Source organism: Macaca nemestrina, chromosome 4 (assembly GCF_043159975.1).
Source record: "Macaca nemestrina isolate mMacNem1 chromosome 4, mMacNem.hap1, whole genome shotgun sequence".
NCBI classification, from domain to species: domain Eukaryota; kingdom Metazoa; phylum Chordata; class Mammalia; order Primates; family Cercopithecidae; genus Macaca; species Macaca nemestrina.
Window position 1 is genome coordinate 16,356,067 of NC_092128.1, and position 22,039 is coordinate 16,378,105.

General features: G+C 43.1%; 1 long non-coding RNA gene and 2 gene segments (V, D, J or C); all 3 read right to left on the bottom strand.

Annotated features, from left to right (window-relative positions):
* LOC139362613 (T cell receptor beta variable 13-like) overlaps positions 1-22,039 on the bottom strand; it is a 222,411-nt gene that overhangs the window by 15,037 nt on the left and 185,335 nt on the right.
* On the bottom strand, positions 712-14,179 carry LOC112424859 (T cell receptor beta variable 5-5-like). The segment is given in 3 exon segments: positions 712-3,688; positions 3,813-3,946; positions 14,082-14,179. Coding segments are annotated over 3 exon segments (576 nt in total).
* On the bottom strand, positions 19,563-20,041 carry LOC105471220 (uncharacterized). Its single transcript, XR_011621895.1, has 3 exons — positions 20,012-20,041; positions 19,818-19,851; positions 19,563-19,641 (listed from the first exon to the last, which is right to left on the bottom strand). It is a non-coding gene; the product is annotated as an uncharacterized lncRNA (long non-coding RNA).

A 22,039-nucleotide genomic window follows, 5' to 3' on the forward strand; every position in this document is an offset into this window, starting at 1 on the left:
AACAGGTGCTGGAGAGGATGTGGAGAAATAGGAACACTTTTACACTGTTGGTGGGATTGTAAACTAGTTCAACCATTATGGAAAACAGTATGGCGATTCCTCAAGGATCTAGAACTAGATGTACCATATGACCCAGCCATCCCATTACTGGGTATATACCCAAAGGATTATAAATTATGCTGCTATAAAGACACATGCACACGTATGTTTATTGCAGCACTATTCACAATAGCAAAGACTTGGAATCAACCCAAATGTCCATCAGTGACAGATTGGATTAAGAAAATGTGGCACATATACCCCATGGAATACTATGCAGCCATAAAAAAGGATGAGTTTGAGTCCTTTGTAGGGACTTGGATGCAGCTGGAATCCATCATTCTTAGCAAACTATCACAAGAACAGAAAACCAAACACCGTATGTTCTCACTCATAGGTGGGAACTGAACAATGAGATCACTCGGACTCAGGAAGGGGAACATCACACACCGGGGCCTATCATGGGGAGTGGGGAGGGGGGAGGGATTGCATTGGGAGTTATACCTGATGTAAATGACGAGTTGATGGGTGCAGCACAGCAACATGGCACAAGTATACATATGTAACAAACCTGCACGTTATGCACATGTACCCTAAAACTTAAAGTATAATAATAATACATAAATTAAAAAAAAAAAAAAAAGAAAAAAAAAAGAAAGGCTTGTGATCCAGCGACTCATCCATGACAGGGATTTCTCATCTGTTTCCAGGACTCATTTGATCTTAGGAGGTGAAGGGATAGAGGGTCCCATTTAATGCGTACGGACTTCTGGAACAGTCTATGTGGGAACTCAGAGGGCCTTTCAATATCTGTTCTTTATTCTTTCAAGATTGATCAGTGGCACCTGGAACCGCTGTTGGTACTGACAATAAAATGGAGAACAAAACATCCACAATTTGTAAAATGATGCATTTTACAGTCTAGAATGCAAGAGAAGTGTCAAATAGTCACACAAAGTCAGAGAAAATGACTATGGTGCTAAATCTAAGAATATTAATGCATATTATAAGCTGTGAGCATTTACAATAAGGAGGTGCAGCCTAGGAAAACTGTTGAAGGAGTGTGTCCCTAGAGATGGTGGTAGCTAAACTGAGATTTGGAGAAAGAATAAAAAAGAAGAGACTTGTGATGACCCAGAGGTTACAACATGTAGTAGAAAGGTCTTTGGTGGGAGGAGCATGACGCATGACGAATGGCCTGAACTGAGGCATCTGTGATTGACATGAGGGTGCAGAGGAAGGGAGAGGACAGCTGGGAGCAGATATCACATGGAGGAGGCTGAGGACTGATATGAGAGTGATGTGGGGAAGATGGAGTTGTGAAGAACATAGATTTGTGTTGTCAATGCTGTCTGCAAATAAACAATTTCAAATGAACTTTCCTTTCTGAGAGCAACTGAGTAAGAGGACTTCTGAGGTCAGAGCTGTAGGAGGGGCCGGAAGAGAGGCTGCTTCTGCTCACATCACGGTGACATGTGTTCCCCCGTCCAGCTGAGACTGGCCTAGGAGAGCTGCTCAGAAATCTGAGGGCCCCAGCCTGGGCAGTATTGGGGAAACTCCTATGGGACAATGTCTTCCACTGCCTGGATCATGGTCTCGTGAAGACAAGGCCACCTGTATCTTCCACTGAGCTCTATGTGCAGAGGAAAGTGGCTGTGGGGAGGAGGCTGGTACAAGAGGGCATAGAGGTCTGGGAGAGGTTGTTGGACACCAAGGCCACCTATTTGGCTTTGAGAGAAAGGCACAGACCCTCAGGGATTTCTCTGTAGTGTGTGCTGGGATTAATCAGCTGTGCACCAGCTTCAGCTCCTATTAATGCCTACACATGTAGTCATGGATGACAGTCTCACGCATCTCCGTGCCACTTCATGTCTTGCCTTTGTTCTCTGGTATCTTGGGATCTGGTTGTCCCAGCTTCTGTAAAGTCTATGAAAGAAGGAGGTTAAGTGTCCAAGGAGGGACTCCAATAATGCAGACCAGAGGTAAAGGCTTAGGCTAGGATGTGGTTAGGCAAGAAAGAGGCTTTAGGGGACTCACCTGCCCCCGGGGGGCAGAAGGCCACACCACTGAGGAGTCTGGTGGTCATGGCAGGGTCAGGGAAAAATGGGCCAATAGTGGGGAGTTTTTACAACTTGTGTGTTGGGGACATAATTCCGGGCTGTAAGTAGAGCCAACTGGTGATTCCACTGCCCCTGCCAGCCAGTGACTCTGTCCTCTGCCTGCTATTCCTCCCTCTACCTGCTGCAACCTTCACCCTAGATTCAAGTCATAAACCTTCACCCATTTGGTCTCTGCTCCTGGCTGCCTTTCTTCTACAAGACAACACACTGACAAGGGTCGTGATCATTTGTCCTCCACCTACCATCAGCTCCTCCTACCATCACCTACCATCAGCTCCCAGTGTCCACTTTAGGGCTCTGTTTGACAGGCTATTTCTTCTTCACTGAACATGTGTGCTTCCCTCCCATTCCTAGGTCTCTGGCTTATTTCTTACATAAGATATATTTCAGGTACATTTATTCTTAGTGGGGAAAATCCAAAATTAAATTTTAGCAGAGTAAATTGAGAAAACTATGCTTACACATTTATATGAGAAAGCACTTTTTGTCTACACACGAAAAAAATTGTTATTTTGTTGCATTAAATTATATTCTTGTGCATCAAAAAACACCATAAAAATTAAAATATAAGTTGTAGACTGGGGAAAGACATGGGAAATGCATATAAATGATTTTTTTTAAGTGTGAAATTTAACATTCCTCAAAGTTGCTAATGAAGAGGCCATAGTAATGACCCCTGAAGACATCTGAGACTCTACTGCAGCCCTGCTGGTCACTAGAGGACAGTGTGAGGGCTCTGACTTACTGACCAGGATGCAGAAGGTGATGATGGAGCAGGGGAGTAAGTGGAAAATGTATGGACTAGTTTGTTTCCTACTTCTGGTCCTTACAAGCCAGGAGACACGGGAAAATGACTCAATGTCCCTGAGCCTCCCATCTATAAAGGAAGAATAAGAATGTTTGATGTGCAAGACTGTTGAAAAGCTCTAAGCTATATAAGAAATGCAAAGAATCAAGCACACATCTGGGACTCAGCAGTCACTCTTGTACTGAAGTTACCCAGGAAGTGACAAGCTGCAAGAGGATGCAGCAGAGAAGCGGTCACTCTCAGAGCACAGGAAACCTGGGCTCTGTTGGTTGGGAGAGCTTCATGCTCGGTAGGACAGAAGACATGCCTTCCAAACAACTGAAAGCTTCCCTTAAAGGAGTGGAACCCAGGTGGGGCCTACAGCTCTCAAGTGAAAGCTAAGGCAGGAAGTTTATATACAGAATGTCAGTGACTCTGCCAGGCTGTGCCAAGCTGCTGGCACAGAGATACAGGGCCGAGTCCCCCATCTCCGAGGCGTTCACATTCAGCTCAGAGCTATAGTTAGGGAACTGGTGACCTGAGAATCGATCAGGGAAGTTTCCTCTGCCTCTGTCTTCCCCCCGATAATACTGAAATATCAACTGGGGCCCCTGACCGAGTGCCTGTTGGTACCAGTACACAGTGTTGTGCCCAGAGATAGGAGAGCATCTCAGAGTCACTTGCTGTCCTCTCGTTTTGATCAGGTGCGTGGGACTTTGGACGACTCCAGCGTCCACTGGGCCTGTGGGAAAAGGAGATGGAGGATGAGCTCAGGAGACAGCCTGGAGGCCCTCCCCGAGGTAAAGTGGAGGACACAGGGGTGGGAAAGCTGAGAATGGGGCTGCTGTCCAGTGCACAGGACTCACCTGCTCCCAGGAGACAGAGCAGCGCCCAGCAGAGGAGCCCGGGGCCCATGGCACAGTGGGGCAGGCAGCACTGCACCTGATGCAGGGCTTGGTCCTCCTGGGGAAGAGCTGAGTGAGTTCTGGGCCTTGATTTCCTGTTGGGAGGGGTATCCTGTGATGTCGCTGTCCTGTGTCCTCCCCAGGCAGGCTTCCTTAGGTCTAGTGCTCCACGGACCCTGGACTCTACCTGTCCTGCAGAGCTGGAGGGATGGGTGAAGGCAGAAGCTTCTGTGATGATACAGTTGATCCTCTGCCTACACCTCCCCACTCACAGGCTGCCTCATCACCCTCTCACCTTCCTCCCACCTAGTGCTGCAGTGCTCCATGCTGGAGCTCACACACCTGCCCATCAGCAGAGGGTGAGGAGCCTGTGATTAAACCTCAGGTTCCAGCTCTTCCTGACTGTCCTCACATCATCTCTCTGATGCTAGATTCACACCAATGTTTCTTATCATATCTTCCTGTCCCAGGCAACATTCCCAGCCCCTTTCCTGAGTGGCCAGCGGTGCAGAGTCCCCAATATCAGGTCCATCTGATCAGATCCAAAGCAGACCTGGGTTGTCTGTAAATTATCAAGAGTACAGTTTCCCCAGAAATTATTCTGGGGCCTCATCAGCTCACAGCACAGACCTAACCAGCTTGGGACTCAGCATCCTCAAGGCCATCCTATATGTAGTGCTCTGGACAGATCCACCGTGCCTTCAGATCCACCGTGCCTTCAGAAGCTGACCCCAGTGTATCATGTTAACTGTCTCCCCTTTTCTCTAACTCCAGAGTGAGTTTGGCTTATGGGAGACAGGACAGCAGAGGGAGGTAGGATCACCATCTGTGCTGGTTTGCAAAATATATTCCCTTGGCTCCCTTCTTGCTGGGTTAAAATTCCTGGTGCCTGAAAGTAGTCACACAGGAGCCTGAATGCTTAGCCGCTTAGATACTTCTTTCAGCAGATATCCTAGCAAATGGGTCATAATTTTTTTATTCCATAAAGTCCTAGAACAGGACATAATTTTGCCAAGGTTTTTGCTACTTACAACAAGGATAACATTTACTTCAATTTCTGATACCCTGTTCCTCATTTCACCCTGAGCCTTCACCAGAATTGTCCTTCATGCTCTGTTTTCAGCAGTCTAGGCTTTTGCTAGTCTGCTTCTCCGCATTCTTCCAACCTCTATCCATTACCCGTTTGCCCTTAACCAAAACTGTTTCCACATTTTCAGGTACTTGTCATAGCAACAGCCTCACTCTCAGCACCATGTTTGCTTTCAATTTCTTTCCTACTGCTATAGAGAAATTCCACAGACTGGGTAATTTACAAAGACAACAGAATTATTTGGCTTATAGATCTGGAGACTGGGAAGTCCAAGATCAAAGGGCTATAACTGATGAGGGCCTCCTGTTGTTATCAAAGGCAGTAGGAAGGGGAAGCAAGCACCGAAGTCAGAGGAAATGACTGAATTCACCCTTTTTATCAGAAAACCATTCCCAAGACCATGAATTCGCTCCCACAATAAGGGCATTGATCTCTTTCTGAGGGCAGATCCCTCATGAACTAGTCATAACTGTCCCACCTCCCAATACCATCACATTGACAAATTTCAACATGAGCTTTCTTGGGGACATGGAAGCGTAGCACACACATCTACACTGAGTCAGTATTTCCACTCTTATGTCTATACTTAAAAGAAAATTTAAAAAAAGAATGCGTATATCCACAAGAAAGAATTCCACAAGAATGTTCACAACAACTTTATTCCTAATAGTTGAAGACAGGAGTAATGTGGATCTCCATCAACAGGAGCGTGGATCAACAAGCTGTGGTGTATTTATGCCATGGAATATTAGTCATAAGAGAGAATGACCTACTGATACAACAATATGAATACACTTCAGAAATACTAATTTTGGAGGAAAATAACTCAATAAAAATGTTATATAATTCCATTTATATGGAGTTCAGGAACAGACCAACCTAGTCAATGGTAATTAAAATAAGAAAAGTTTTGGCCAGGCGCAGTGGCTCATGCCTGTAATCCCAAAAATTTGGGAGGCTGAGGCGGGCAGATCATGAGGTCAGGAGTTCGAGACCATCGTGGCTAACATGGTGAAACCCTGTCTCTACTAAAAATAGAAAAAATTAGCCGGGTGTGGTGGGCATCTGTAGTCCCAGCTACTCCAGAGGCTGAGGCAAGAGAACGGTGTGACCTGGGAGGCGGAGCTTGCAGTGAGCTGAGATCACGCCACTGCACTCAAGCCTGGGCTATAGAGTGAGAGTTGGTCTCTAAATAAATAAAGAAATAAATAAGAAAAGTTTTTATTTCTGGGATAGAAATTGATTGGAAAGGAGCATGATGACACTTTCCTGCACGACGGAAATTTTTTCATAATCATTTCGGTTACTGTTGCACTGGCATATGCATTTGTCAAAATGTACCAGGATGTCCTTGTGTTAATATTTCTGTTTTACTCTCTATTGTGCTTTCATAAAAGGTATTACTAAAAAGTAAACAGCTAAATTGCATAAAATATGGGAGTCATTTACAAATGTATGCTTGTATTCTGTATAGCCAAATTTAAAATGAATCACACAAAAATGAGAAAAGACAGGAACGCACCTATCTGTATAAGTTATGGAGAATGTGAATAGTGCTTGGTGACTGAAGTGGCAACATTGAAATTTGGCATCAAAATAAGCTCAACTGCTGAGTGGGCTGAAAAACAACTAGGACCAAAATCAAGGAAAGCTGTAGACAAACAAAAACTTTAAAAAATATCTTCATATGCTGTTGAAATCATTCTGAGAACCATGAGCTGCTACAAATTTCATAACTTGGAAAATTGGGCATTCATCAGTCTCACAATTGAGACTTTCCTTTCATTTTTGCTTTGAACAGATTGGCCAATTTTTGAATTGATTTTTTTGCCAAGCAAGAAGCTTACTCTCCTCTTTGTGAGTGGGGTCCTGGGTGACCTGGGCCTCCCCCTTTGGCAGCCTCACAGAGGGGAGTTGGGCACAGCACAGACACATGGGCTTCCCTGCACATGCGGTTTGCACTCCCTGTAAAGCCCAGCTGTGGACCTCACAGTCCTGTAGTTAATGGATCCAAACTAAAGAAACCTTGCTTTCAGCTTCACCTGTTAGTGCTAAAGAGGCGTTGGCTTTACCTGTTAGTGCTAAAGAGGCGTCAGCTTTACCTGTTAGTGCTAAAGAGGGATACAGGCTGGATAAAAATAAAAAGTTTGCTCAATATTATTCTGTAATGTTGGGGTCCGTGCCGGGGGTGGTGGAGAATGAAAGAACACACAAAAGACAAAGACACACAGAGAACATGGCGGCCGCGCTCAGAGCCTCCGCCTCACTTTATTTATACTCCATAAACCCCACGTCAGCAGAAAGAATGCAATGCGAAACAAACTTTCTTTTCCCAGATGTAACCTTCTACTCAGTTCTTTGTTTCTATGCTCTTCCTTATCTGCCCGCCTTCTTGGCGCCTACGGGAGTTCATTAAAAGTTCAATTGGAGATACTGTCCTTGAGCCCTATCTATTCTCAGCATACTGTTTTCAAAGGCCCCTGCATTTCCCCCCCTTTTTTTTTTGTTTTGCCTCAATCCTAAAAAGGTAGCCCATATTTGTTCTTGTGTTTTCTTTTGTTTTTGGAGGCGACGGAGGGAGCATCGAATCACCAAAAGAAGTAGACCCAATCCAAGTGCCCAAAGCAATATACTTCCAGAGATTGTAGAAATCCATGTCTTCATCTGGGTCCATGGGTTAAAGGCAGCAAGGCGCTGACCCAGCTCCTGAAGGGTTACAGTTCCGGACAACACATATAATTGTTGTCGAAATGCTTCGGAAATGTTCTGAGTGAGCTCTTGGATATCCAAACTAATATTTTTATGGCCTACTAATAATTTTTGGATTACAGTCCAATTTTGAGAGATGTTAAAAGGCACAGGCGTTACACAAAATTGAGTGGAGTTCCAATCACATTGTAATGTCATCCGAGTACTCAGTACAGTGAGCTGATCTCCAAGCCATGTCAATGCTTGCTCCATGTTGTCCAATCTTTCAGCAAGTTAAGAGTCAATGTTTTGTTGTTGAAGCCATAACCGGTGAGATTGTTCGTGCCATTGCTGCATAAATTCAGCATTTTGTATGCTTTGAAGAAGAGCGAGCCCTGCTACGGCCACAGTGGAGACGATGGTGACAAGGCTCATCACCGAGGCAATTATAAGTCCAAGGGCACGGAGGGTTCGCTGGAGAGAAGTCCAAATATAAGTCTCAAGAGGTGATGCCCCCATGGTCGCGTAAGGTTAACAGGTAGCCAAATTTCCTTACAAGCCCTGAGGATATAAATATCCCCAGTAAAGTTGTGCCACCAAGAATGATTGAGGCAAGACAAAAATGTACACGTATCTGTACAATTAACAATCCCCGTAAGATTATCCCATGTCAAATTTCCTGCTAATAATAGGTAGGGCTTACGGACACAAGCAATAATATATCAGGAGGTATTCCGATATAACTGAATATGAAAGGAGTTATTCAGGTTAGAAAGATTAAGGGGCATATTCCCCACAAAAGTGCTAATGGCATCGCCTGCAGCTAACAACTTCCAAAGATGACTCTGTACTTCAGGCCTCCTTCACGCCATACCAAGGTTTCATTACTGTTAGTGGCAATACTTTTATTTACCCAGTGTCATTTCAAAGGTATGTGACTAAATTTTATTTGAAAATCACCGTGCACACTCCAATCAGTTATTTACATTCCATTGTATTCTAATAAAATCCGGGGTTTAGTTCCCCGACGTTGTCACTCCAGCACCTGAACATTAGGAGAAACCTCTAGAATAGGACAAAAAAGTAAAGAACTAGGAATAGTTTCATTACTATATACAGTATGATTATATTAAAAACTTCTAGTTACAATAATAACAGTATTAGCAGCCACATGACTATGATTATAACGAACAGCCCAGGCTTCATGCGATTTTCGGAGACAATGAGGACTATTTCCCATACATATTGGAAGTCCCTCCACTCCAAATTGGTATGTGTTGTTTATAATTCCCGTTTCCCGTTCTATATTGTCCTTGTCTATATAGGGGGATGGCATCCAAGTAGTGTCATTGGTGAAAACCTTAATTTCCGCCTCCCCCCAGGCGACTCCCTGATACAAGGGCGGAAAGGGAATATAAGTCCAATATTCATACAAAGCCTCACTAAGAGAAATAAGTCTCCCGCCGAGGCACATCCAACAAAGGAAGAAATGCATGCTGAATCCAGTTTTCTTTTCAACAGGGTTTCAATCATCTTGTAGGAAACCACTCAGGTCCGCTCCCTGTAAGGACAAGAGCATAGCCCCGTCCCTGTTTTAGAACTTGCCCTTGAACATACTTACCTTCTTCATTAGGATACCAAACCTTTAAACTGTCAGCGGGGACTATCACCGAGGGAGGTGAGGAAAGATGGGTTACGGCAGCGGAATCTTGCAATTGTCTCTATTGATTCAAAAAAATTAAGGTAAAAAGAACCTTCAAAATCTGGTTTCAAAATCTGGTTTCTGGGGGGCTCATTTCCTCCTTTTTGTTTTGTTTTAATAGTTAAGTTTTTAAAGTTAAATTTGCGCGCTCAATGATGGCTTGACCTTGACTGTTGCCCGGGATACCGGTGATATGTTGAATATTGTATTGCTGTAAGAAAACTTGTAATTTATGAGAGACATAGGCAGGGGCATTATTAGTTTTAAGTATGAGGAATGCCCATGATGGCGAAATAAGCTAAGAGATGAGTAATAACAGAAATGAGAAAAGGTATCAATGGTATGATGAACATACTTTAATCGTCTAAAAGAAGGGACACCTCATGGATTAACCCCAGGATGGAAGGATGGAATGCTCAAAGGAGCACAGGAAGGACAAGCTTGAATAAGAGAACGAGCTTGTTTATAAGTTAAATGAAACCATCGTTGAAGGCCAGAACTATTAGTGTGATGTAGAGTATATTTTTGTTCTGCAGCATGTAGGTGGCCTATTAAAAGCAAATCAATCTGAGTATTACCATGAACTAATGGTCCAGAAAGTTGAGAATGAGAACGAAGATGAGTGATGAATAAAGGAGCTCGACGTTGGCTCAAAGTAAAGGATAACAAAGAAAAGGATTTCTGAAGAGAAGAAGTAGCACAAAGAGGTAAAGTGGCCTGAGAAATATAAGAAGTAACATAAACAGCGTATTGAGAATCACTAACAATGTTACAACCAGTAGTAGGGAAATCAAGTAAGACCATGAGAATAGCAAACAATTCTCCCTGTTGCACCGAGGGATAAGGATAAACTGTAACTCAAGATTGATGAAGCTTCTTGCCAAGAATCAGAAGTTGCAAGAAGATAAGTGATCTGACTATGAGTGAATTGAGAGATAATTAAGGAAGGATCTCCTTCCCAAAGTTGTCGACAGTGATGCTGTCCTTTGATGATCAGTTCAGCTAAACGATCGATATAAGTAGCCAAGCGTTTAGATATTTTATTGGACAAAAAGATCCATTTTAGTGGTCGATTAGTTTGATGAATCATTCCTGTGGGAGAAGGTAGAGTATGAAATAAACAAAAGGAAGGGCCTTTTGAAGTTGCCCTTCAACAAGCTGGAGTTCCTGTAAAGCCAAAGGAGTTAAATTGTGTGAGTTGTCCAAGTGACTGTCTCCTTCTAGAATAGAAAAAAGATGTTATAACTGATATGTTGGTATTCCTAAAACAGGACGCATCCAATTAATGTCTCCTAGAAGCTTTTGAAAATCATTTAATGTTTTTAAATGATCACGTCGAATTTGAATTTTTTGGGGTCGAATATTTTGTGCCCCCAAGGTATAACCTAAATATTGAATAAGAAAATCCAGTTAAATTTTTTCTGTGGCAATATTAAGTGAGTAGAAAGAAAGCTGAGTTTGTAATGATACAAAAGCATCTTGCTGCTTTTCTCTGGTTTTAACTTTGTGGGATAAGGGCAGGATTAGGAAGACCAGGCTGTAAACTTTCCCTAGGTTTAATGTAAACATTTATAGTTTTAAGACAAGACAAAGATGGGAATTCCATGCAGAAATACGTGGCTTTATATTCCTCTCGGCCATTTGTTTTTTGACTTACTCTTTTAGAGTCCTAAGTATTTCTTTAAATAATGGTCACTGTTTCACCTAAATAGGAGTGGTGGCTATGAGTTTAAAGGATTGTAGCCCATTTTGAACATCTAATTTTTGGCAGCTGAGGAAATATGAGGAATGTTTAAAAAAGCAGCAAATTGTTGTGAAAGATCTTGTTCCCAAAAATTAATATTGATAGGAACAATATAAAAATAAAAAAAAAACACTTGACCTTGTTGACCTTTAGGACCGACACAGGTTAAAGGTTCTACGTCTTGATAAATCACAGAAGCAGCACCCAAGCCAGTGAGTATAACTGAAACTTGTCTTTTTTCCCTTTGTATAGGCTACTAATTTAAACAAATAATAGACATATTCACCCCCATATCAATTAACTCTTTAAAAACTATTCCATTAATATGCAATGAACATAAGGGCTTTTGATTAGAAACTAAAGTTTCCCAAAAAACAGTTTTTTCTGTGCTACCAAATCCTCCCTATTGAGAATACGTTCCCCTGCCTCTAGGCGTATAAATTGTGAAACTTCTACCATAATAAGAATTTTATTAGTAACATCAAGATCAATGATTTCTGGAATCATCATTAACTTCCGTATAGCACTGTTGTTTTGACCTAACAAAAGTCCTACATGTCCTTTTGGCAAAGGGTCACACACTCTAATAGCTAATTTATATACTCCTCTATTAGGAGACAAAGTATAAGGCTGAGTAATAGCTAAGTCAGCAGCGGCGCTCTGCTTAGTTGCCGCATAAAGCTGAGAAACTGGGGTAAGGTGTGGGATCCTTAAGGAGGACTTGAATTTATTCCTTAATGTTGTAGGCCATTGCTCACTGAATATTGTAGTAGACTTGTATTGTAATTGTTGGGGCCCCAAGCCTGTGGGCCCCGACTCCCGTTTCCCAGGAGAGGAGACAGTAAATTTCCACTTTTATCAGTTTTGGAATGACATTTATTTGTCCAATGTCGACCTTTACCACAATATTTGTACACCTCTGAAGGCAGCTTTCTGCCTTGAGGGATAAAAGTGTTCAATTTTTATGACATTCTTTTTTTTGAAATGTCTAGGTTTACCACACTGCAAACAAACACCTTGTTTGTTATTTCCTTTTAAGTCTTTAGACAAAGCTCCAGCAAATAATTGAGCATCATAAATAGCCCCTCCAACACTAACACAAGTTTTAATATATTTATCTAAATTGGCCCCATTGGCCTTTAACGATTTTAACAATTTTTAACAGTCAGCATAAGCATTTTTAAAAGACAATGTTTGTAACAAAATTTTTGAAGCAAGGCCAGCACCCACAATTTTGAAGACAGCATCCTGAAGACGGGCTACGAAATATGAATATAGTTCATTTGTGCCCTGTAAAATCTTCACAGAGGAAAGGGAACATTTTCTTGTTATCTCTACCTTATTTCAGGCCCTTAAAAACAAAGTCTTGATTTGAGTAAAGGCAACATCATCTAAACCAGCCTGAGCATTAAGAGTAGCATATTGGCCCGTGCCTGTGAGTTGTTCCTCAGTGGGTCCAGGGGGATCACACATAATATTTTTCCTAGCCTATACATGTGCCTTGTTCATTTACCAGGTGTGCAACTGTAACCACTGAGAACGATCAAGAAAAGCCTTCCCCAAAGTCTTCCAGTCTATAGGAATCATCAAATTTTCTGATGAAAAAACATCAAGAAGACCAAGGATAAAAGGAGATTGAGATCCATAGTTAGAAATGGCAGCTTTCATTTCTTTTTAAAAATTTAATTTGTAAGGCATTAAATTGGACATTATTGCCACCATTTGAAAACTGAGCATTAGGAGCAAAAGAAGCACCAATAATTGGAAACAGATCCAGCTCCTTAAATTTTTTTTTTAATTAAAAGTATATATAATATATAATAATACTCATATCCCCAAATATAAAGAATCTCAACATATTAATAAGAAAAGGCAAATAACCCAACCAAAAGTAGCAGAACAAAGAAATGACAATAAACCTATATGTCTAACATCATTACTCACTAGGAAATATGTATATTAATACCAAATTGAGAATCATTACATACACAATACAATGGTTAAAATTTAAAAACACAGAAAATATCAAGAGGTAGTTAATGTGTTAAGCAACTCGAATACTCAACTTCTGTTTGGAGTGTAAATTGGTGGAACCTATGCACCCCTATAACATAACAATTTCCTAGCTGGGGTTATTAATACTATATTAATATTAATAGTTAATATTAATGTGTTTATTTATTGACTATTGAAATACTCATAATATTTTAACAAACAATAAGATATACATATACACTGGTTTTAACATATTAAACAGGTGTTTAGTATAAATTTAAAGTATGTCTGATGTGAACAGGGCTTCAACTTTGCCAAACAAAGGCAAAGATAAGGAAGCCGGGGGATTGGAGTCTCTGGAAAATCCTCTTTTAACAGGGCAGAAGGAAAAGAAACAGGGAAAGCTCGCAAAGGTGAATTAGAAGAATATATCTGTAATATTTGTTGAAGCATTTCCATAATACTCTGCATGTCAGAATTTCCCTTAGAAGAAGGAAGAGCTGGCTTTTTCTCTTCTCCCCCTTTTGCTACCCCCCCATCCTTTGTTATCCTGGCACAAATGGGCTTCATTTCAGATTTTTTTTTTTCCAAATCCTCAGATACCTTTCCTCCTGTGGCTACGTTACCACACTCTGAATCAGTCTCAAGTAACTCTAATGTCTGAGTGATAGAGTCACACAAGGTCCACAATTTTAGAGGCATAATATCCCCTAACTGGAGATCTCTGAGCAGAGTTTTTACTACCTGTAACCATTCTCTACGATTCAGCTGCACTTTAGTCTGATACTGAAACCAGTAACAATGTTGTTCAACATGGGCAAACAATCACTTCAAAGTCTTTTTCTTTCACTTCTACTCCTATAGACAGCAATAGTCCTTGAAACAGCCGTAAATATTCTGAGGCCAGAGAGATGGAATTCCCCATAATGAAAGCTTAAGAAGGTTCCCCTTAACAATATCTGGGCCTTACCCGCCCCTAGGGGGTTCCCCTTCTTGTTCTCCCCTACTCACCCGTGCTGACCCTGCTCGCTGCGCCACTTGTTGGGGTCCGTGCCGGGGGTGGTGGAGAATGAAAGAACACACAAAAGACAAAGACACACAGAGAACATGGCGGCCGCGCTCAGAGCCTCCGCCTCACTTTATTTATACTCCATAAACCCCACGTCAGCAGAAAGAATGCAATGCAAAACAAACTTTCTTTTCCCAGATGTAACCTTCTACTCAGTTCTTTGTTTCTATGCTCTTCCTTATCTGCCCGCCTTCTTGGCGCCTACGGGAGTTCATTAAAAGTTCAATTGGAGATACTGTCCTTGAGCCCTATCTATTCTCAGCATACTGTTTTCAAAGGCCCCTGCACTGTAATATTTAACAAGAAAATCCATTGAGGAGTTCATGGATTTTCATCCAAGCAAAAGTCATGATAATAGCTGAATTCCTTCCTTAATCTACCCTGATAGGACTCAAACACTGCTCTATGCCCACAAGTACTTAGTACAGACTTATGTATAGTCTCTTTTGTATAATTCTACTAGTCTGTTATCTTCAGGTCTAACGCCACAGTTTGCTGCATCTACTAACATTTTCCTTCAATAGTTTGTTTACTTAGGTGTTTCAGAAATTGTTATCAATATTTTTTGTCCTCCAGAGAACACATGCTCTGTGCCCAATGGAATCTCAGCCAAGGTGATGTTATCAGTACGACTTATGAAGTTGTAGAATCCCAGAACACTCAACAGGTAAAAGGTGTCACCTGCTGAGACCTGCAGAGAGGATGAGGTGCAGCAGAGATGCACTGGGATCAGGGCACAACCCACCCTTCACTTGTCCCTTTTCCTCTGAGGCAGTTGCTCCTCTGTCTGCACCTGCCCCGACACCAAGGCTGCCTGGCCAACATTCTTCAACTGTAGATCTCATTAAAGATTAGAGGGACTTCCCGCCTCTTGCACAGCTGTAGGTAGCCTGGCAATAACGGAAAACTGCTGCAACATCTGCATAATGTTGCATCCAAGCCCTAATTTTTCTTAACCCTTTCCCTCCTAGGCTGCTCTCCCAGAATCCCCAGAGCCCTTCAGATCCCAGTGGACCACAGTGCCGTCTTGTGGCCAATAAGTGAAGTTTCATCATTGTTTATTCTGCAGTGGCCCAAGGAATGCTGGGAAGTGTCTGCAGAGTGAGCTGGAAAAGTATTCCAGAAGCGCCATTCCGCACGTTTTATGAGCAGCTTCCCTAAACCCTAATTCCAACATTAGTTCTAACCCTGACTGTTGCTTTCAGTTACCAATCTTAATATCCCACCCTCATTCTGAATAACTCTTATCACATAGCTCCAGTTATAGTCTAACTTTTTCTCCCTTAAAACTACCATCTAAAGAAAGAGGAAAAAAATGAGAGGAACGAAAGGAAGTAATATTTGGTTTTAAATAGTAAGAAAACATGTACACTGAAACACAAAGAGATTATTTAATCTGAATCACTAAACAAAAACGTCCTCCAAAAATGACAATGTTACCCCAACAGTATAGGTCAGCAAAAGGTGAAGTCAAATGTCTATTAATAAAAAGTAAAATTGAAATATATAAAATGAGACCTCTTACAAGGCAACAAGCAATGGTGGCGGGAGCAGTACCTAATGCAGAAAATAAGGATGGATATAGCTAAGACTAGCAAAGGGGTTGTTTCAGGAAATGATCAGCTTGTACAATGCGCATCCACTGATCTGAGCAGCAAACAGGGAAGAGATGATTCTGGCCAAGGCAGAGGAACAGTGGGAGATGAGAACACGCTGGTGCAAAATAGTGTCATAAGGAAGCAAATCAGCCTGGGGACTGTGGATTACATGACTTTGCTTTCTCCTGTCTCCTGTGACAGCTGAACTGGGCCATTTTCCTCTCCAAGGATTTGTTCCTGCACCCTGAGTTAGATGCCCCTGGGATTTGCTCCTCCTCAGCTTCCCATGGGTGAACTCCCTCTCCCTCCTTGTTCAGCACGGTCTGAAGGAGAGGTCATCTCTCCCTCCCCTTCAATCCCACAGTATTAGGGATTGGCACAGACTTCTCAATTGGCATCAACCTCTCTCATTGCATGCTCACATGCCTCCTAACTGAGCCTTTTCATTTCCACAAGACTGAAAGTTAGATGTGGGCAATGAAATCTAACACCTTTATCATAGGATGCACAAGTGACTACTCTCAAAATTATTGCTGTTTCTTTCACTGCCTTGGATTATAGCTAAACAGGAAAAAAAGGCACAATTTCTTAATGTGACTTAACCACAAAAACCTTCCCAAGTGCCAAAAACAATATAACTACCAAGGGATTGCACTCCTCATTGGTGAGATGGCAAAAAAAAAAAAAACAAAAACAACAACAACAACAACAAAAAAAAAAACAGAAAACAAAGAAAATTTTGTCAAATACTTTAAAAGAGACCCAGAATTCCAGTCCCTCTTATACAAACATTATTGTACAGCCTCCTTCTAACTAAGAGACAGGCAGAGCCATCCCTGTGCCCTGCACCTGGCAGGAAAGCCCTGCTGGAGTCTGTGGGGAGCTGGCAAGGATGAACCTTGGTGACTCTGCCCCCAGAGCAGGGATTCTCAGGGAGCTCTGGACAACTTCCAGGGACTCAGATGGAGAGTGGCCATACTCAGTCTTGGAGAGGATAATATGTGGGATGAAAGGAGAATACTTTAGGCTGACCTCTCAGCCTAAAGTAAAAGCAGAGTCATTCCTGACTGGGGTGGAGCTGCTTAGTTTCCAAAGCAAAAAAGTCCTTGTTTCAGGGTCTGTTGGTGACACAGAAGAATAGTGGGGCTATACGTGGTTCACAACCTAGAGTTGCTGCTTGGCCATCTGTGTTCCCAATGACTCCAGCATCTGAATATTCTATGTGAGGAAAGATAATTTGTAAATAATGAACTGGTTCAGGGATACCTTTAGGGACATTCAAAATGGTTGTCATGTTCTAGATTCGCATGCTTGTAGCAAAAACAGAGCTACAGAGCAAGAGAATTTGGGAGTTGAATAGAAATAGGAATAATCGAGGCCCCTGTAGATGATGGCTTCTAAGAACAAGAGTAGAGGGGAGATAAATTCTGAGCCCTTTTGTCCCCACAAGACATGGCATAACAGGGACATCAGAAAATACTCCAGTGATGTGCTGCTAAACTGGTTGTCTGTGAAGGTGGGGGCATGGCTGGTAGCATTTGCTAATTTCTGTTGTACCAGCATCCCCACCATGGCAGATTTCAAGCGGCCAACACGGCTACACTGAATGGGGAGCTGGGAAGAGTATGCCTATTTGGTTCTTCTGAGTCACACAAGTTGCCTCCAGCACATCCCTAGACTCAAGAGCAAAGCTTTCAAAGTTCTTCAATGCTTCCTACTCAACACACTAAAAATGAGGCCACAGCAACTATAGCACACCCGATTATTTTCATGATAGGATCAGAGTGTGAGATCCTGGGTCTTGGAATGGACAAAGGGACATTTGTGCAGAAAAGGGATTTCTGAGTCCTCTGAAGCTGCTGAGACCACAGAGCAAAGAGCTATGCTGGTTGGTTGGGGAGCCACTAGCCTTTGACTTGAAGTAATTGCAATGAAATGTTTCTCCTGCTTAACTTAACAGATGATTTCGTTAGAACAGAAACCCCTATTCCTTCCTATTTGTTCGTTAGTAACGTCTGCCCTTTGCTCCTTTTGCATGTTCATTCTCAGTATAAATTGGAAGCCCTGCTCACTTTTCTTACATGTTCTTGCAGCACCGTTTACAACTGTGGACTGTTTCTCTTCAGCCTTAGTGTCAGAGCTTGTCCACTGTTAGGACCAGGTGTCTCAGAAGTCACATGGAGGAAAGTGAGAACAGTTAGAGAGGAGGTCTAGGAAGACAAGAATTTCCCATCTGTGCCCTTGCCTTACTTAGTCCCAGGAGACACAGTGCACCCGAGCAAGGAGCGATTTGATGAGGACACAAGAAAAAGTGGGTCCAGAGCAACTCCCCGCCAGTAACCATCATTCTCTGAGGAAAGAAATTTGGTGTCTGTACCACCACAATTTCTGATCAGTGAGTTTGGAAGGACTATGATGTCCCTCCATTTTTTTTTTTTTTTTTTTTTTTTTTGAGACGGAGTCTCGCTCTGTCACCCATGCTGGAGTGCAGTGGCGCGATCTCAGCTCACTGCAAGCTCCGCCTCCCGGGTTCATGCCATTCTCCTTCCTCAGTCTCTCGAGTAGCTGAGACTACAGGTGCCCGCCACCATGCCCGGCTAATTTTTGTATTTTTAGTAGAGATGGGTTTCACCGTGTTAGCCAAGTTGGTCTCAATCTCCTGACCTCGTGATCTGCCCACTTAGGCCTCCCAAAGTGCTGGGATTACAGGCGTAGGCCACCGTGCCCGGCTGATGCCCCTCTTAGCTATGAAAAATTCAGGGCACCTCTGTCATGGCTGTGTCTGGGACACTGAGTCCCAGACTTGGTGAAGTGGGCTGTTGCCGAGGACTCTCAGAAACCCATAATCCATAATCACATCAGCTCTGACCAGTGCGTTTGATTTCATAGATACAAACTGCAGCATCACCCACAGACAAGTGGAAGATTCTATTGCAATATAATCATTGTACTTCTATTTATAGCAAGTACTATATAACACTGTATATTATGCAAAATAAAATAAAAAGGAATAGTTTCAATATTAAAAATAAAACACTTGAGTTAAAGTCCTCAGGAAAATTATTTCAAATCAAATGAGTTGGACAACAACGAAAACACTCAGAGTCTAAAAATCAGATTTCCTGAGGGAATCAAGGTGAACTCACAGCAGTGGCGAATGCATGCCTGTGTGTATCAGAACAGCAGCAATGGCAAATGGAAACAAAATAAAGGGTACATGTGGCTTAAAGTAGGCAGAAGAAATGAAGTCTTATTGTTATCATGATTGTATTTATCACATAAGGACCACAAAAGTTGCAAAGACCTTTACTTCAAATAGGAAGAGAGGTTTGATATTTTGTTGCAGAAACTTCCAAGGTGACAGGGATAGAAGAGCTTCCGAAGAAAGATGTTCCTGGGGATGCAGCCTCAGACCTTCCAGATGCCCCAACATATGCAGAAGAGGCATGTTTCCTGCCCTTGACAACCTCATGGATGTGGGCAACACAGCAGCCTCCAAGACCTATGGAAGATGCATGTCTGCCCTGAAGGCCGAGGCTAAGACACCCACTCCTTGCTTGAAGAAGTGAGCTGGTTCCGAGGACTCCTAGAGTGCAGTGGGCCCTGATTGTTTTCACCACCTACATTTGCAGTCACTGTGTTTCAGAAATGAATCTGTGGTCTCTTTCTACCCAAAGGACAGCCGAAGTCCAAATCCACCTCTTTCCCATGAAAAGTGAGGAGCAAAGAGAGGCCTCTGTCAAGGGTCTCTGGGAACTGCAGGAGAGCGAAGGATGAGGTTTGTGAACAGGAAGGAGGTGACTGTGCCACGCTGTGGCTAAGCTGCTGGCACAGAGATACACGGTCGAGTCCTGCTGCTCTGTTCGCTGGATCGTCAGAGTGGAGACAGATCCCTCAGGCCTCTCTGCAGAGAACCGATCATTGGGCAGCCCTGATTTGTCTAGTTGAGCTTTATAATTGAAGTAAGTCAGAAACTCTGGGCCCTGCCCCAGGGCCTGTTGGTACCAATAGAGGGCTGCATGACCCGAAATTGGATCACACCTCAGAGCTACATCCTGTCCCTTCTTTATTACTTTGTACCTGGGAGACTGGGAGACTCCAGCACCTGTGTGATCTGTGGAAATAGAATTTGGCAACAGAATAAGGAAAACATTTGTAATCATCACACACACAGACACACACACGCACACATGCACACACACACGCACACACGCACACACACACACCTACATACAGAAAAAAAAATGAAACTACTTTGTGTTCTGAGGACTCACCTGTCCCTAGGAAACCCAGGACCACCCAGCAGAGGAGCCTGGTGCCCATGGCAGGGTCAGGCCAGGACGGGGGCGTTACCAGATCAGTGTCACTGTGAGCAGGAGCAGAGGATGACGGACGTCCTTGTCCCCACAGGGCAGTTCCCACAGTGACATCACTTCCTCTCTCAATCCCCAGGAACTCAGGGTCACAGCATTTATACTAGAACACACTTGGGTGACACTTTAAATATTTATAACCTCCGTTTTAACAATATCAATGTATGGCTCATCGTTTTGGGCTCCAGAGCTGTCTGTACCCGGAGGCCTCACACTGCATCTCTGAGTTCATCTTCTCATCCTACAGCCGCCCCTCTGTCTGCTGGACATGCCCTGTAGGATGCACCAACACTGCCCCTAACATAGGGCACAAAGAGGTGAGCTCATTGTCTTTCCTGCAAAACAGGATCCCCTCTGCCATCCCCATTCATGCCCCAGACTCCTCCATTCCCCCAGTTACTGGTGCCCAATGGGACTGTCACATCACATGGGTTCCCTCATGAACTGCCCTCATGCCTTTCTTCTGGGATCACTTCCCACCTTTGTTAACTGTAACTCAGAAAAAATACCCATAGAAAATCATCTCAAGCATAGAGTGACTTACTAATGCTCATCTATTCCATGCCCTGGACTAGGTAACTGGAAACTTCCATATGAAAAACACCAGGACCTAAAAAGTTCTAGCATCTAAGATTTGTTTTACCATTGTCCAATTTAAGACACTGATGGAAGAAAACTACTCAGTTTACTGTTTAGGTCCAATTTATACAAATGAAATTAACATTCTTTACTCTGAAATCATATGTTCTCCTTTGAGTAAGTTAAAAGGTCACACAAATCATGAATTAAACCTACCAGGCTAGACTGGGCCAAGAGAAGACAGAGCTTTTTTCTGGAAAGTCTGTTTCTGGGGTTAGTCAATGTGGTGCTGGAAGGAGGCTGGTATGCAAAGTATTTTTGCTTGTTGGAAGATGCTGGGGTGTGTGATATCCTGGGTACTCAGCTGATCTGGGGGAAGGGTGGTCAGGCGTGTAATACGAGGGACCAATTGTTGTCAGCAGGATTGTCCTGGGAAGTTGTCTTTCAACCATCTGAGACATGTTTTGGGCTCTTTGGCCCTCTCTGCTCTGTCCTGTTTGGGCGCCAGGTCTCTACATGCAGATAAGGCACCTCTACCACACAGTATTCTTGCCATCTTCACAGAAATGCAGGGCAATTTCTGCAGATCTGAGGATTTCACTTTGGGTTTGCCATCAGATCATTGAGCTGATCAGCTACAAATTCATGAAGCACATTTCTCATACTGCAGAGCTCAAAGAGAGACCAGAGCACTTGCTTTGCTTATAAAAGAACCGGGTCCAGGAAGGCAGCAAGAGGTGAGCTTCCCTCCCTCTCCACAGGTCGCTGCACTCTGAGCAGGAGTCTGATGTCCCCGCAACTCCAGCAGGACGGAAGCTCAGGAAGGAGACAGAAGCAGGAGGCAGAGCACTGCCTCTGGGTGGAGTGAGATTCCAGGCACAGGATTAAAAGAACAGTTAGTAGCCAGTGTCTAGAACATCTACATACAAATTGTGTCCACAGTCACCTGGGCGGCACAGGTGTCCCCCGGAGTGGAGTCCACGTACCATGGCAGGTTGAGACAGTTGTTGATCTGGTGCCTAATCTGGGAGAATCCCTCCTGTGCTGGGTTGTATTAAGTCAACTTTGCAAAGGTAAGAGTCTGATTTTTCCACAATGCCATTTCTCTTATCACTCTGGGTTTGAGATGGTCAAAGATAAATTTGGTAAAATTCAGAAGATGGATATAAAACCGTCACTATAACAATTGGCAGGTCATTGTGGTCAGACAGTGAGAGTCAGTGACCAGCAGATACAGAGGCATCCAACAGACCTTGGAAGTCCTGTTTCTTCTGAACCCTGTGTCCAGTTCATCTTCTCAAATGCTGACCAACAGCAGCCAGGCTGCCTCCAGTGTTTGGCAGTGCACCT